At 37.4% G+C, this 13,362-nt stretch overlaps 1 protein-coding gene across 5 annotated transcripts in view; it reads left to right on the plus strand.

The window, feature by feature from the left end:
• Positions 1–13,362, plus strand: part of CNOT6 (CCR4-NOT transcription complex subunit 6) — a 64,103-nt gene that overhangs the window by 13,059 nt on the left and 37,682 nt on the right. For all 5 annotated transcript variants that reach the window (XM_059061035.2, XM_067032251.1, XM_059061036.2 and 2 more), the window contains exon 2: positions 81–194. In XM_059061035.2, the coding sequence (XP_058917018.1) occupies positions 83–194 (112 nt within the window). In that variant the 5' untranslated portion in view covers positions 81–82. The remainder of the gene's footprint in view (positions 1–80; positions 195–13,362) is intronic.

Raw genomic sequence — 13,362 nt, forward strand, 5'->3', positions numbered from 1 at the left:
TGTCTGCTTTTTAAAAAGATGTTATTTTCAGTTATTTGATTCTTCTGGGTATTGATTGGTTTCTTTTCTTAATTCAACAGGCATGCCCAAAGAAAAATATGAGCCCCCTGACCCTCGGAGGATGTACACAATTATGTCCTCTGAGGAAGCAGCAAATGGAAAGAAATCACATTGGGTGGAGCTTGAAATAAGTGGTAAGACATGCAAGCAAAAATTTATGGTATGGAAGTTAAGATATGGTAGAAAATTGTTTTCTAATGCTAATACACAAGGAAAGCAATGTTGTGTTTTACCAGTGCTAATTTATCTTAGAAGCTGGAAGGTCCAGTAGAAAGAACATGGTTTGAGTCAAAGTTCAAAACCCATTCATTGCTTATTCTCTCACTATCAGTGTCCTTTTATAAAATGAGGATAATAATATCAAGGATGGAATGAAAATAACACATGTGAAATGCCTAGTGTACAAAGGTTTGTTCTCATACTTAATTCTCTAATAAAGTAGGATAGAGCTTTTACATGATCAAATTACAGGTTTCCAGTGAGGTGGGAAATGCCGGTTCTAGTATAGGTTCTGGGATAGATTTGTTTCTCCTTATTTTCTTCATTTGCTTTTCAGTCTTAGTCTCTAGGGGGACAGCCTTATTCAGAAACAAAATCTTAAAAGCAATTGGAGCAGCTTTCAAAGTTCCCTTCTACCTTTAATGCAGTCTTCAAAAGTGGCAAAGGGACATTATTACTTCTCAAGGCAACCAGTGCTAAAGAAAGTTTGTGTTCATGTTGGCCTCCCCATACTTTCCTTCTAGTTTGTCTTGGTTTTTGCCTTCTGAAATAATACAGAGCAAGTTTTCTCTTCTTTCAGCTGACTGTCCTTGATTTTTTTTTAATTTAATGCAGCAAACATATTGAGTATATGCTATGTGTAAAACATTTTGCCATGTGCTATACTAGGCATATGGAAAATATATAGATGAAGAAAACATATTCCCTTTCATTCTGAAGCTTATGGCATATTAGGGAGTGAGAAGAAGGGAATATACCAGTGTAAATAACTAATAGACAAAATATAACTGCCAAATCTAAGCAGAAGGGTGCTATACAGAAAGCAAAAGACGTAATGATGTATTTCTCCCTTGTCAACTCAAGAGTTCTGATTAATCTATTGAGTAAACCTAAACACCCTCCTCTGCAGCCATAGTAGAGGTCGGTGCCCACATGGGTCTCTCCTTTTCTCCCTCTTCGATTTTTGGAGAGCTGGTATGGTGTGATGGAGAGTGAAATTTCTCTCTTCTTTTGCCTCTCCCGTCAGATTTGATTTTCTGTGTCAGGGGAGCCTTTGAAGCACAGGCAGTCACCACTCCATCTTCCCCTTTTAATTTCTGCTGGATTGGTATTTAACTATATTTTTCTTTTTTTTCAGTCTGTATTAGCAGTTTTTGAATTACAAGTCCTTTGCTTCTAGAAAGTTTAGGTAATCTAGAAAGTGCTCACTTAGGTCAGTGAGATTGTATGTCTGAGGTTAAGGGGATTCTTCGCTCTCTCCTCCCTCTACCTCATGTTGGGAACTCCTTGGCAATTTTGAGTCACTGTTCTCTGCTTACTCTAAACTTTGGGAAGAAATCTGTGTACAAGATAGGAAGGAAGAGGAGAGATTCCTCTAAAGTAACATTCTTAACAAAGTCTTATCCTTACCAAGTATCATGGAGGATAAACTATTGATTGAATAGGTCGGTGGAACAAGACCTTATAATTAACAAAGCTACTATCAGGAAGGTCACTTTATTGTCTTAGTCAGTCCCTAATACATAAATTCCTGTGTGTAGAAATTTTCAAGGCTGAATTCATTTCATGCTAAGACAGTTACCTTAAGATCCTGTGTTACAAAGTTCTGGGGATCTGAGGTCATTGAATCCTGGACCTGCAGTAATCTAATATACTCTTCTGGTTCTAGGGAGATGGGTGGTTAGATCCTTGTGCCATTTGGAGTTAACCAGATAAGCCAAATGACTATTAATCATTTACTTTCTAAAGAAAGCCTTGTTTATTGTAAAATGAAACAGAGATAAAGAAAACCGGGAATTCTCTGGCTGTCCAGTGGTTAGAACTCTGAGCTCTCACTGCCGAGGGCCCAGGTTCAGTCCCTGGTTGGGGAACAAAGATTCCCCCCACAGAGCTGCGTGCGCAGTCAAAAAAAAAAAAAAAAAAATCCTCAAGAAAACCACACAGATATATTAGTGAATTATTATAAGGCCAGAAGCCTTATAATACGCAGGTCAGGAATTAGAAGTTTTTCACTTATCCCAGAACCCGTTCCACACCACAGCCAATCACCAGCCCTTCCCTGCTCCCCAAAAGTAACTGTTACCCTGACTTTTATAGTAATCACTTCTTTTGTTTCCTTACAGTTTTAACACCAAGTTATGTACACCTAAGCATTTTAGTTTAGTCCCCCCCTTTTTTATTTGATATGTCTTAATTTACATGTTCCCCCTTCATCCTTTTCTTTACAATTTATCTGTTGAACCTGAGTAATTTGACCTGTTGTTACCCCACAGTCTATATTTTTCTCCATGCATTTCAACATGTTTCTCATCCACATGGGCAGCAGGATGCAGAGGCTTGATCAGACTCAGAATTTAAGACCCTTGACAGGACTGAAGGTTGTGTTGTGTATGTGGTATTGTCCTTTTACTTCAGGAGGCACATAAGGTAAAAAGGCCTTCTTTCCTACTGATGTTCAGTGCACTGCCTAGAGCCATTAATTCTTTGAGGGTTGCAGAATAGCGATATTCTGTCTTTTTTTAAATTAAGTGAGCTGCATCTGTAAAGAGATAATTTCCTTCATTTTTTTAAAATTTAATTTTTATTTTATATTGGAGTATAGTTGATTTACTCCCTCATTTACTAATTACTCAAGGTACAATTTGTATAGGAAAGGCAGGAAAGAATGCTTATTTCTTTCCTTTTATTTACTAGTTTTCAGGATAAACTTGTCCTTTGAGGGTGACCAATTAGATTTTTAAAGTATCATTATTAACTAGTATATTTTGGTTTCAAACATATGCCATGAGTTGTCATGATTACTCTTACTTTGTTGCTTAAAATTGTCCTGTTGTTGGCAAATGGGAGATGTGTGTTTTGTTTGTTTGTTTGCAGAGTGTTCACAATGTGGGTAATTGTTTTCTGAAACTTTCTGGTTCTGTTCCCTTCTCTCATTTTTATCTGGACCTTTTTCTCCCTTCATCTCTTTTTATACCTGTCCTATTTAATTTTATTTCCATTTTTGGAGCTTCTTTTTTCTCAGCGTGGGGCCTTGGCTGGTCAGTTTGGAGAATCTCTGGGGCCCAGACTACTTTCAGACTTACTGTGGACACTTTGCACTCGTTACTGAATTGCACTAAATTCCTCCCAGTTGTGATAATGTGGCTGGGTGGGTGGGTGGGTGGGAGTATTCTCTTCAGATATCCAGAGCTTTCTATCTGTTTAGTCTCTCCTTTCTGGCCCTCTGCCCTGTGAACTATAGCCACCTTGGCATCTTTGGACTCCCAGCTTTATCTCCTCAACTTACATAATATCACCAAACTCCACCAGGTTTCTGTCTCCCTGCATTACTTTCTGGAAACTGTAGCAGTAAACTGGAACAGTCTTAAGGGCTCACCTTGTTTGTTCCCCATCTATCAACGATCACTGTCCTGTGCTGCCTGGTGTCCAGTGTCTGAAACTCAATTTTTCATATATTTGTCCGTTTTTTTCGTTGTTTTAGGTGGGAGGGTAAATCCAGTCCATATTACTCTATCTTGCTGAAAATGCAAGTCTATCAATTTTTTTAAAATTATTTATTTATTTTTGCTGTGTTGGGTCTTCGTTTCTGCACGAGGGCTTTCTCTAGCTGTGACAAGCGGTGGCCACTCCTCATTGCGGTGTGCGGGCCTCTCGTTGCGGAGCACAAGCTCCAGACGCGCAGGCTCAGTAATTGTGGCTCACAGGCCGCATGTGGGATCTTCCCAGGCCAGGGCTCGAACCCTTGTCTCCTGCATTAGCAGTTAGATTCTCAACCACTGCACCACCAGGGAAGCCCAAGTCTATCAATTAAAAAAAAAAAAATTGTGTTTGGTAACTCCAGTATCTGAATCTCCTGGGGGTTCTGTTTTGTTGTTTCTCTTTTTCTTCTGTTTTTCACTCCCTTGGTCTGGTAGTTTTTATTAAATACTAGCAATTATATATGAATTGGTAGAATAATTTGATGGTCTGGATGGTATTCTCTTTCTTAGGAGTGAATTTGCTTCTGTGTTTGTCAGGCAGTTTTGATAGGAATGGGTGGGTGACCTTAATCTGATCAGGGATTCATTCATCTCATATAAGCGTGGTGTTCAGTGGTTGTAACAGTTGACTTACTGCAGGGTCACCCCTGTTCCATTTGTAGATGCCAACTGGAATCTTGATGGTTAACAGAGTCTAATTCCTTGGTGGTTCTTCAGTTCCCATTTTGTCTTCCCAAATGTGTAAGAGGACTTAAGTTGTCCTCAACAACTCAGCCTTTCAGCCCCAGCTTTCTTCTCATCTACTTGCTTCTGCTGCTTGTGATTCAACATATTCTTCTGGAAGTAACGTGGTGGGATGTGTCTCGCTCGTTAACTGCTTGTGATTTAACATATTCTTCCAGAAGTAATGTGGTGGGATGTGTCTCGCTCATTACTTCTGTTTGCTTCCCTTTCACCGGGTTCTTTGTCTCTCACGTCTTTGCTGCCTCTGTAGTCCTCCATTGCTTTTGACCTCATTTTTGGTGGGGGTGGGGGTTTCCTCTATTTTTACCAGTTTTTCTTTCCCCCAGTGGGATGATTGGTCAAAAACAAATTACTCTCGTTATAGAAAACTGAAATCCAGATGTGCACAGATTTGAAAATTCTGCTTAAAGAATCTGAAGATATCAAACAACTCTCAGGTTCCTCATTTGGTGGTGGTCTTATTGTTTTTTCATTGTATGGGGGCAACACTGGTTACCTGTTTTTGAGATACATCTGTATCCCAGAACAACTACTTGTTCCAGGCTCTTGAAGTAGCAGTGTAGGGCAAGGAGAATGTACTAACCACAGCCACATCCAGGAACCTTCCAGGAAATAGGGGCTTGGGTCTGGACTCCTTGGTCATTAAATGATCTTTGAATCAGGTGCCCTGGCTGTAGGCTGCATATTAGTCTTTTCTACTTTGTGACATTTTCCAACATTTTGAAAACTTGAGTTTATCATGAAAGTAATCTGTATTCACACTTACTGTTTTTCCATTGGAGAGTGATAGACCATGTCTCTCAAATTCTGGATCAAATACTTCTGATTTTTAAAAAAATTTAAATATTATATTTGGCTCTGTTTTGGTAATGTGAGAAGTGTAGCTGCAGAGTCAGGTGGCTTTCATTATGTTATCAGCTTGTGCATCTGCTCACCCCCTGGACAACCCTGGTGTCTGCTATATGGAAGTTCATAGTGGGGGTGGGTAAACAGGGGAGGAGGGAAACCCAAGTAGAGGCAACAGATACTGAATGGTAGCTCTGAGGCCATCATGAACTCACTGGAATCACTTACATGTCACTCATTCATTCATTTATTCTGAAACTTCTGACGGGACATAAGATTTCAGGAATCCAGCAAGCTATGGGAGGAAATTCCCACAATAAGGTAACTATCAAACCATGATAAATACAGGGGAGAAAGCTTGGACCATTTATCATCTTTAAGATTGTCTTAACCAGGGGGAATCATGGCATCCTTAGAATAGCTGACTCCTGAGTTAATGATATTAGTCAGGGGAAAGCAGAGTTAACCACATCTCAGGAAGAGGGGACATGTGAGAATATAAAAAAGTATACAGTGGAAGTCTCTCATCGCCCTGTTATATACCTCCTAGCATGCACAGGCATGTGGCCATTCACATACAGCTTTATTAATTTCTTTTGCATCCCTTTGGAGTCCTTCTGTGCATATACAAAACAGATTCTTATTCCATACCTTATTTTTAATTCAAAAGGTAGTATATACATATTTCTGCACTGTGCTCTTTTTTTTAATGTAACATGTTTTGGAGCGATTTCTAAATAAGTATATAGATAGCTTTCCTATATGTTTTAAGCCCCATAATATTCTATCACATGTGTACTGTAATTTGTTTCAGTGGTACAATACTGATGGTCAGTCTGTGACAAAGTGTTGTAGTGAATAACCTTGTAGGTTATTTTGTATTTCTGTTAATAATACTTGTAAGTCAAATGGTATATGCGTTTGTAATTTTGACAGAAGTAATGTAATGACTCGGTGGGAAGAAGTGTAAAACGATGATCTTTTTCTGTTTTATTATAGGGAGTCAAGTTTAAAAGTGAAGCATGCAGTTAAAACTATAAAGACTCTAACCTTTAATGTTTTTTAGAACTTCTCTTAACCTTAGAGGGATTTTAGAAAATCTTTTTTAGCAAAAGAAAAACAAGTTTGAAGGTCTATAGTTCTATTAGGTTTTCATTTTTTCTTTTATTAAATCAAATTAAAGAAGCATGTATAGTTCAGTCCATTTTGATTCCTATTTATTTTTTATACTAACAATATGAATGTGATATAATGGTAGTTATGCTGGGTGATAGAATTTTTTTTAATGGTACTGTATTATTTAATAAGCATGTTCATCTAAAAAATGTTATGTTTTTAAGAAAAATGTAAGGAGATTAACTAGTTTAGATGTTAGTGACTCAGCTTTGCAAAAAACATCTTCTTTTCTTAAGGGCAGTTATTAAGTGGTAAAGCCTACTTAGTGGTAGAGCACAGAACTGTAAAATGTAAGTCCCCTGACTTTGATTGCATCATTCTTTTCTACATCACACTGTGGTGGTGATTTTATTTTGAACTAACATTCTCCCCTTTCTCTCACTTTTTGTCTTCTTCCTAATATTTGGCCTTAGTCTTTCCATTCTCAGGTTCTAGGCTTATTACCTTCAGGTATAATCTTCTTTTACTTAAATTAGATCTGTTTAATTTGAACAAGCTGCATCTCTCTGTTGCTATGAGTACATGAATTCCTTCCCACCACAGTTCAACTGATGTGTATGTACCTTTGCAATTGTGTTTTCCTTTATGGATGGAAACTTCCATTTGTTAACTCATACGAACTAACACTTGGTGCATTAAGTTCATTTCCTCCCTTGTCAACGCTGCTATTTTTAAACTAAGCATTATTGCTGTATTTAATCTGCCAAATGTTTTCCTTAGCACCCTTTGTGTAATTTAATCTAGTTTCTTTGCAAATCTTACAACAGAGTCTTCCTTTTGTGAGGTTGCAGTTTCCCTTGCTAGGAGCCTGAAATCCTAGTCTTGAACTTCATCAGGAGTTGTGACTGGAGAAAAATTCAAATTACCACCTTTTCTAATTATAGTTGATTCTCATTATTCGCTGTAGTTATGTTCTGTATAGCTACCTGAGTTAGCAAATACTGAACCATTACTCCCAGAGGAAATAAAGAGTTAGGTTGCTATGAACCTCTGGTAGTAACATTTTTGTCAGCTGATCAGTACTTAAGCTGTTTTGTGTGTTTCTATTTAAAGACACCTTGTTTAATGTATATTGTCACTCATTAAAATTAAACTCATGGACAGCAGCCCTGTAACTTGTGCCTGAAGGAAGCTTTATCTAAGGCACATCACACAGCCTTGCATTCAGCACTACACTTGAGGGCCATTTTATACATCAGAATTACTCAGAAAGCACAAAAATGCAAAAACTGTGGCACTAAATAGTGAAAAAGATACTTGTTTACATTGTGAGAGCTGCAACAAGAAGAAAGAGTGTTGCCTTGTTGGACCTCAGCCGGAAACTTGAACAACTCCAATTTTTACTACTCTGCGCATATTTGTGAATGACTGTGGAATCCTTGTAAGAATTGATTTGGGAATTACACATAAATTTGAGGGAGTGGGCAAATTGCAAATACAGAATCCAGGAGTAATGAAGATCAGCTGTAATTCTTATTTCTTCTACAATGTCAGAGTTTTAGAGATTTAGTCAAGATTTGGGGTTTTTTTCTGAATCTGCAAATGCAGAGGTAGTGATCTCTCTGTAGGTAACCGTGATTACACCTAGTGTTTGCTAATCATCCCTCTCATTTCAGGGAGCACTAATTAGATTCTTTCTGTCTCCTGATATTTAGCAATAAAGGATTCTGGGCACTTTAGAATGAAATTACTTATCAAAACAGGGCTCTTAACCTAGACCAGGATAATCCCAGCTTTTCTCAAGTCACTAAACTGCTTAAAATTGAATGCAAATTTTTGAGTGCTCGTGAATATGTTCAGTTTATGGAGAAGTAAATAGATGTCATCAGAACCTCAAAAGTTGTCTTCCTTGTTCATTGCCCTCTACCAGAAAATTAGGAACCTTAATTTCTTGGATTACCTAGCTCTGCCAGTAGAGATTTATCTTTCTCTACAGTATGTTACATTCTTTTGCTTCTATAGCCTTTGATCTTTTAAACCAAAATTTTTTCAAAAATGGAGTACTATAATATAATGCTTTGAAATTTGCTTTTTTCCTACTCTGTTTTTAAAAAAACCTTTCCATATCAATGTATATAGCTCTATTGCATCCTCTTTAATGGCTGCAGAATTGCATTGTATATGTGATCCAAAATTTAAGTATGCCCTATTAATGATCATTTATGTTATTTCAGATTTTTCCCTACTACTAACAGTATATATCTTGGCATACTTGAATAGCATTTTCATAAGGTAAACCTCTAATTGTGGAATTGTGGTGGGGCAAAGAATATTCAGATTTAAAATTTTAGTAGCTATTACTACAGGATTAAAATATGGTTTAAAACATGGTTGTATTTTTCCCATAATGCATGAGTGCATCTGTTTCCCCCTTAGCCTTGTCATTACTGGGTATTAATCTTCTTATTTTGCTATTTGCATAGGTAGAAGTGTATTATTTAAATTTGCATCTCTTTCATTACTGAAATGAACTTTTAAAAATTACTGATCCTTTGTTTTTTATTGATTGATTTACTTGTTCTTATCTGTTGTTCATTTTCCTATTGCTGATTGCTTATTTTTTGTTTTATGTTTTATTGTTTAAAAATTTATTGCATTTATTTATTTTTGGCCGTGTTGGGTCTTTGTTGCTGCATGCTGCTTTCTCTAGCTGCAGCAAGCAGGGGCTACTCTTCATTGTGGTGTGCAGGCTTCTCATTTGCGGTGGCTTCTCTTGTTGCAGAGCACGGGCTCTAGGCACGTGGGCTCAGTAGTTGTGGCACACAGGCTTAGTTGCTCCATGGCATGTGGTATCCTCCCAGCCCAGGGGTCAAACCCATGTCGCCTTCATTGGCAGGCGGATTCTTAACCACTGTGCCACCAGGGAAGCCCATACTTTGTTTTATTTTTTATTATGGAGCTCACATAAAAAATCCTGAGGGTAGGAACTTTGTCTTATTTACCATTCTGTCCCCACACCAGCATACTAGTCACTGAAAGTTGGCTGAATTAATGGACGTTATCTCTTTGGCTGCCAAACGTGTTGGCATCTCCACCATATTCAGTTGACCCTTGAAATTCCCGGTTTGAATTGCATAGGCCCTCTTATATGCAGGTGTTTTTCAGTAAATGCACACTGCAGTACTACATGATCCAAGGTTGGTTGAATCCGAGGATGCAGAACAGCAGATACAGAGGACTTACTGCAGGTTATGTGTGGAGCGTCCACATTGTTCAAAGGTCAACTGTAGAGGTTTTAAATTTTAATGAATTCAAACTTGACAGTGCTTTTCATTGTTGGATTCTAGGATATGAGTTTTTATGCTTAAGATATATTCTCTTCCATTTCTTTTTTTGGGTTTTGGTGTTTATAAATTTATTCCAGAATTTTTCTTTTTGGCATATGGTAGAGATATGAGTCTTCCCTTCCCTTCTCTCTCCAACCCCTGTATGATTGATGTATTTATACATGATTCCTTATACTTGACTTTTTTTTTTTCCTTCCCTTCTTCACAGACTTTTCTGGTTTTCTTTTTGGCTACCTTATTGTTTGAGAATTTTATATCCTTCCAGTTAAGTTGAAGTATAAAAATACATTTCTCAAGTCCTTTTCTTCTTAAGTAGTACCTTGAGTGTAGGGGGCTGAAACACATGGTAGGCTCTCAGTAAATAGTTTATTATATTTCTTCATCCCCTCTCCCATACGCAGGCAACCACTGTTCTGATTTCTATAACCATAGATTACTTTACATTTTGTAGAATTTTTATGTAAATGAAGTCATAAGGTATGTACTCTTTTATTTTATTTTTGTTTACTCTACTTAATTTGAGATTTATCCATTTTTGTTGGTCAGTACATTCTTTTTATTATCGAGTATTATTCCATTATTTGGATATACCAGCGTTTGTTTATCATTCACTTGTTGATGAACATATTTGGATGATTTCTGGTATTTGGCTATTAAAGATTAAGCTACTGTGAACATTTTATGTGTAAGTCTTTGTGTGGGCATAGCTTTGTTTCTCTTGGGCAAATACCTAAGAATGGAACTGGTCATATGATAGGTGTATGTCTAACTTTTAAAAATACTGACAGACTGTTTTGCAAAGAGGTTGTCTCATTTTACATTTGTGTTACATATCTTTGATCCATACCCTCACCAACACTTGGCAAGGCAAGTCTTTTTAATTTCAGCCATTCTTCTGGGTGTGCAGTGGTATCTCATTGTGGTTTTAATTTGAATTTTCCTAATGACTATTCATGTTGAGCATCTTTTCATGTGATTATTTGCCATCTCTATGTTGTCTTTGGTGAAGTGTCTGTTCACATCATTTACCTGTTTTAGGTTGTTTTCTTTTTATTGAGTTTTTAGAGTTCTTTATATAATTAGTCCTGAAATCAGGTAGTGTTGGTCTTTTTTTTTTTTTTTTTTTTTTTTTTTGTGGTATGCAGGTCTGTCACTGTTGTGGCCTCTCCTGTTGTGGAGCACAGGCTTAGTGGCCATGGCTCATGGGCCCAGCCGCTCCGCGGCATGTGGGATCCTCCTGGACCGGGGCACAAACCCGTGTCCCCTGCATCGGCAGGCGGACTCTCAACCACTGCGCCACCAGGGAAGCCCAGTGTTGGTCTTTGTTCTTTTTCAGAGTTGCTGTGGCTTTTCTATGTCCTTTGAATTTTCATATGAATTTTAAAATCAGCATGCCAGTTTCAAACTTGTTGATATTTTCATTGGGATTGTGTTGACTCTGTAAACCACTTTGGGGAGATCTAACATCTTAACAATATTGAATCTTCTGATCTGTGAACACTGTATCTCTCTTCACTTACTTAGGACTTTTTTCATTTCTCTCAGCATTGTTTTGTAGTTCTTAGGACACATGGGTTCTGCACATTTTTTTGGTCAAATTTACCCCTAAATGTTTCATAATTTTGATATATAATACAGTAAATAATTGTAAATGTTATGATTTTTAAATGTCAATTTCTGATTATTCATTGCTAGCATACAGAAATACGGTATTTTTGTATATCGATCTTTTGTTCTACGACTTTGCTAAAATCACATATTGGTAGCATTTTTATAGATTCCATAGGATTTTTAAATAGATGATTTGGTATTTGCAAATAAAGAACTTTACTTCTCCCTTTTCAGTTTTTAATTTTTCTTGTCTTCTTGGAATGGCTAGGACTTCTGGTATAATGTTGAATGGTAGTGGTGAGAGTAGATATTCTTGCTTTGTTTCTGACCTTAGGGAAAGGATTTATCCCTTAATCACTAAGCTTTTTGTAGATGCCCTTTATCAAGATTGAGGAAGCTGTCTATTCTTAGCTTACTGAGAGTTTAAAATATTTTTTTTTAGTATACAAGAGGATTCATTTTATTTTATTTTTATTAAAAATTCTTTTCAAATTTCTTATACAATCTTTAGAGGTTACACTCCGTTTACAGTTATTATAGAATATTGGCTATATTCTCCATGTTGTACAATACATCCTTGTGGCCTTTCACCCAGTGGTTTGTACCTCCCACCCATATATCGCCCCTGCCCTCCCACCACTGGTAACTACTAGTCTGTTCTCTATATCTATGAATGTGTACCTCCTTTTTGTTATATTCACTAGTTATATTTTTTAGATTCCACATATAAATGATATCATACAACATTTGTCTTTCTTTTTCTGACTTACTCACTTAGCATAATGCCTTCCACGTCCATCCATGTTGCTGCAAATGGCAAAATTTCATTCCTTTTTATGGCTGAGTAGTATTTCATTGTATCCGTATACCACATCTTTATCCATTCATCTGTTGATGGACACTTATGTTGCTTCCATGTCTTAGCAATTGCAAATAATGCTGCTATAAACATTGAGAAGCATGTATCTTTTGGAATTAGTGTTTAAAGAGTGGAATTGCTGGGTCATATGGTAATTCTATTTTTAGTTTTTTGAGAAACCTCATACTGTTTTCCACAGTGGCTGCACCAGTTTACATTCCCACCAACAGTGTAGGAGGGTTCCCTTTCCTCCACATCCTCACCAACATTTGTTATTATTGTTCTTTTTGGTGATAGCCATTCTGACAGGTGTGAGGGGTATCTCATTGTGGTTTTGATTTGCATTTCCCAATGGTAAGAGATGTTGAGCATCTTTTCATGTGCCTGTTGGCCATCTGCATTTCCTCTTTGGAAAACTAATCAGTTCTGCCCATTTTTTAATCGGGTTGGTTGTTTTTTGATATTGAGTTGTATGAGCTTTTTATATATGTTGGATATTAACCCCTTATAGGTCATATCATTTGCAAATATTTACTCCCATTGAGTAGGTTGTCTTTTTGTTTTGTTGATGGTTTCCTTTGCTGTGCAAAAGCTTTTAAGTTTAATTAGGTTGCATTTGTTTATTTTTGCTTTTATTTCCTTTACTTTAGGAGGCAGAGCCCCCAAAAATATTGCTGTGATTTATGTCAAAGATTGTTCTGCCTATGTTTTCCTCTAGGAGTTTTTTAGTATCTGGTCTTACATTTAGGTCTTAAATCCATTTTGAGTTTATTTTTGTACATGGTGTTAGAGAATGTTCTAATTTCACTCATTTACATATAGCTGTCCAGTTTTCCCAACACCACTTTTTTTGTTGTTTGTTTTTGTTTTTTGTGGTACGCGGGCCTCTCACTGTTGTGGCCTCTCTCATTGTGGAGCACAGGCTCCGGACACGCAGGCTCAGTGGCTGTGGCTCACGGGCCCAGCCACTCCGCGGCATGTGGGATCTTCCCAGACTGGGGCATGAACCTGCGTCCCCTGCATCGGCAGGTGGACTCTCAACCACTGTGCCACCAGGGAAGTCCCCAACACCACTTTTTGA

The sequence above is a fragment of the Kogia breviceps genome, chromosome 4 (genome assembly GCF_026419965.1).
Source record: "Kogia breviceps isolate mKogBre1 chromosome 4, mKogBre1 haplotype 1, whole genome shotgun sequence".
Lineage (NCBI taxonomy): Eukaryota > Metazoa > Chordata > Mammalia > Artiodactyla > Physeteridae > Kogia > Kogia breviceps.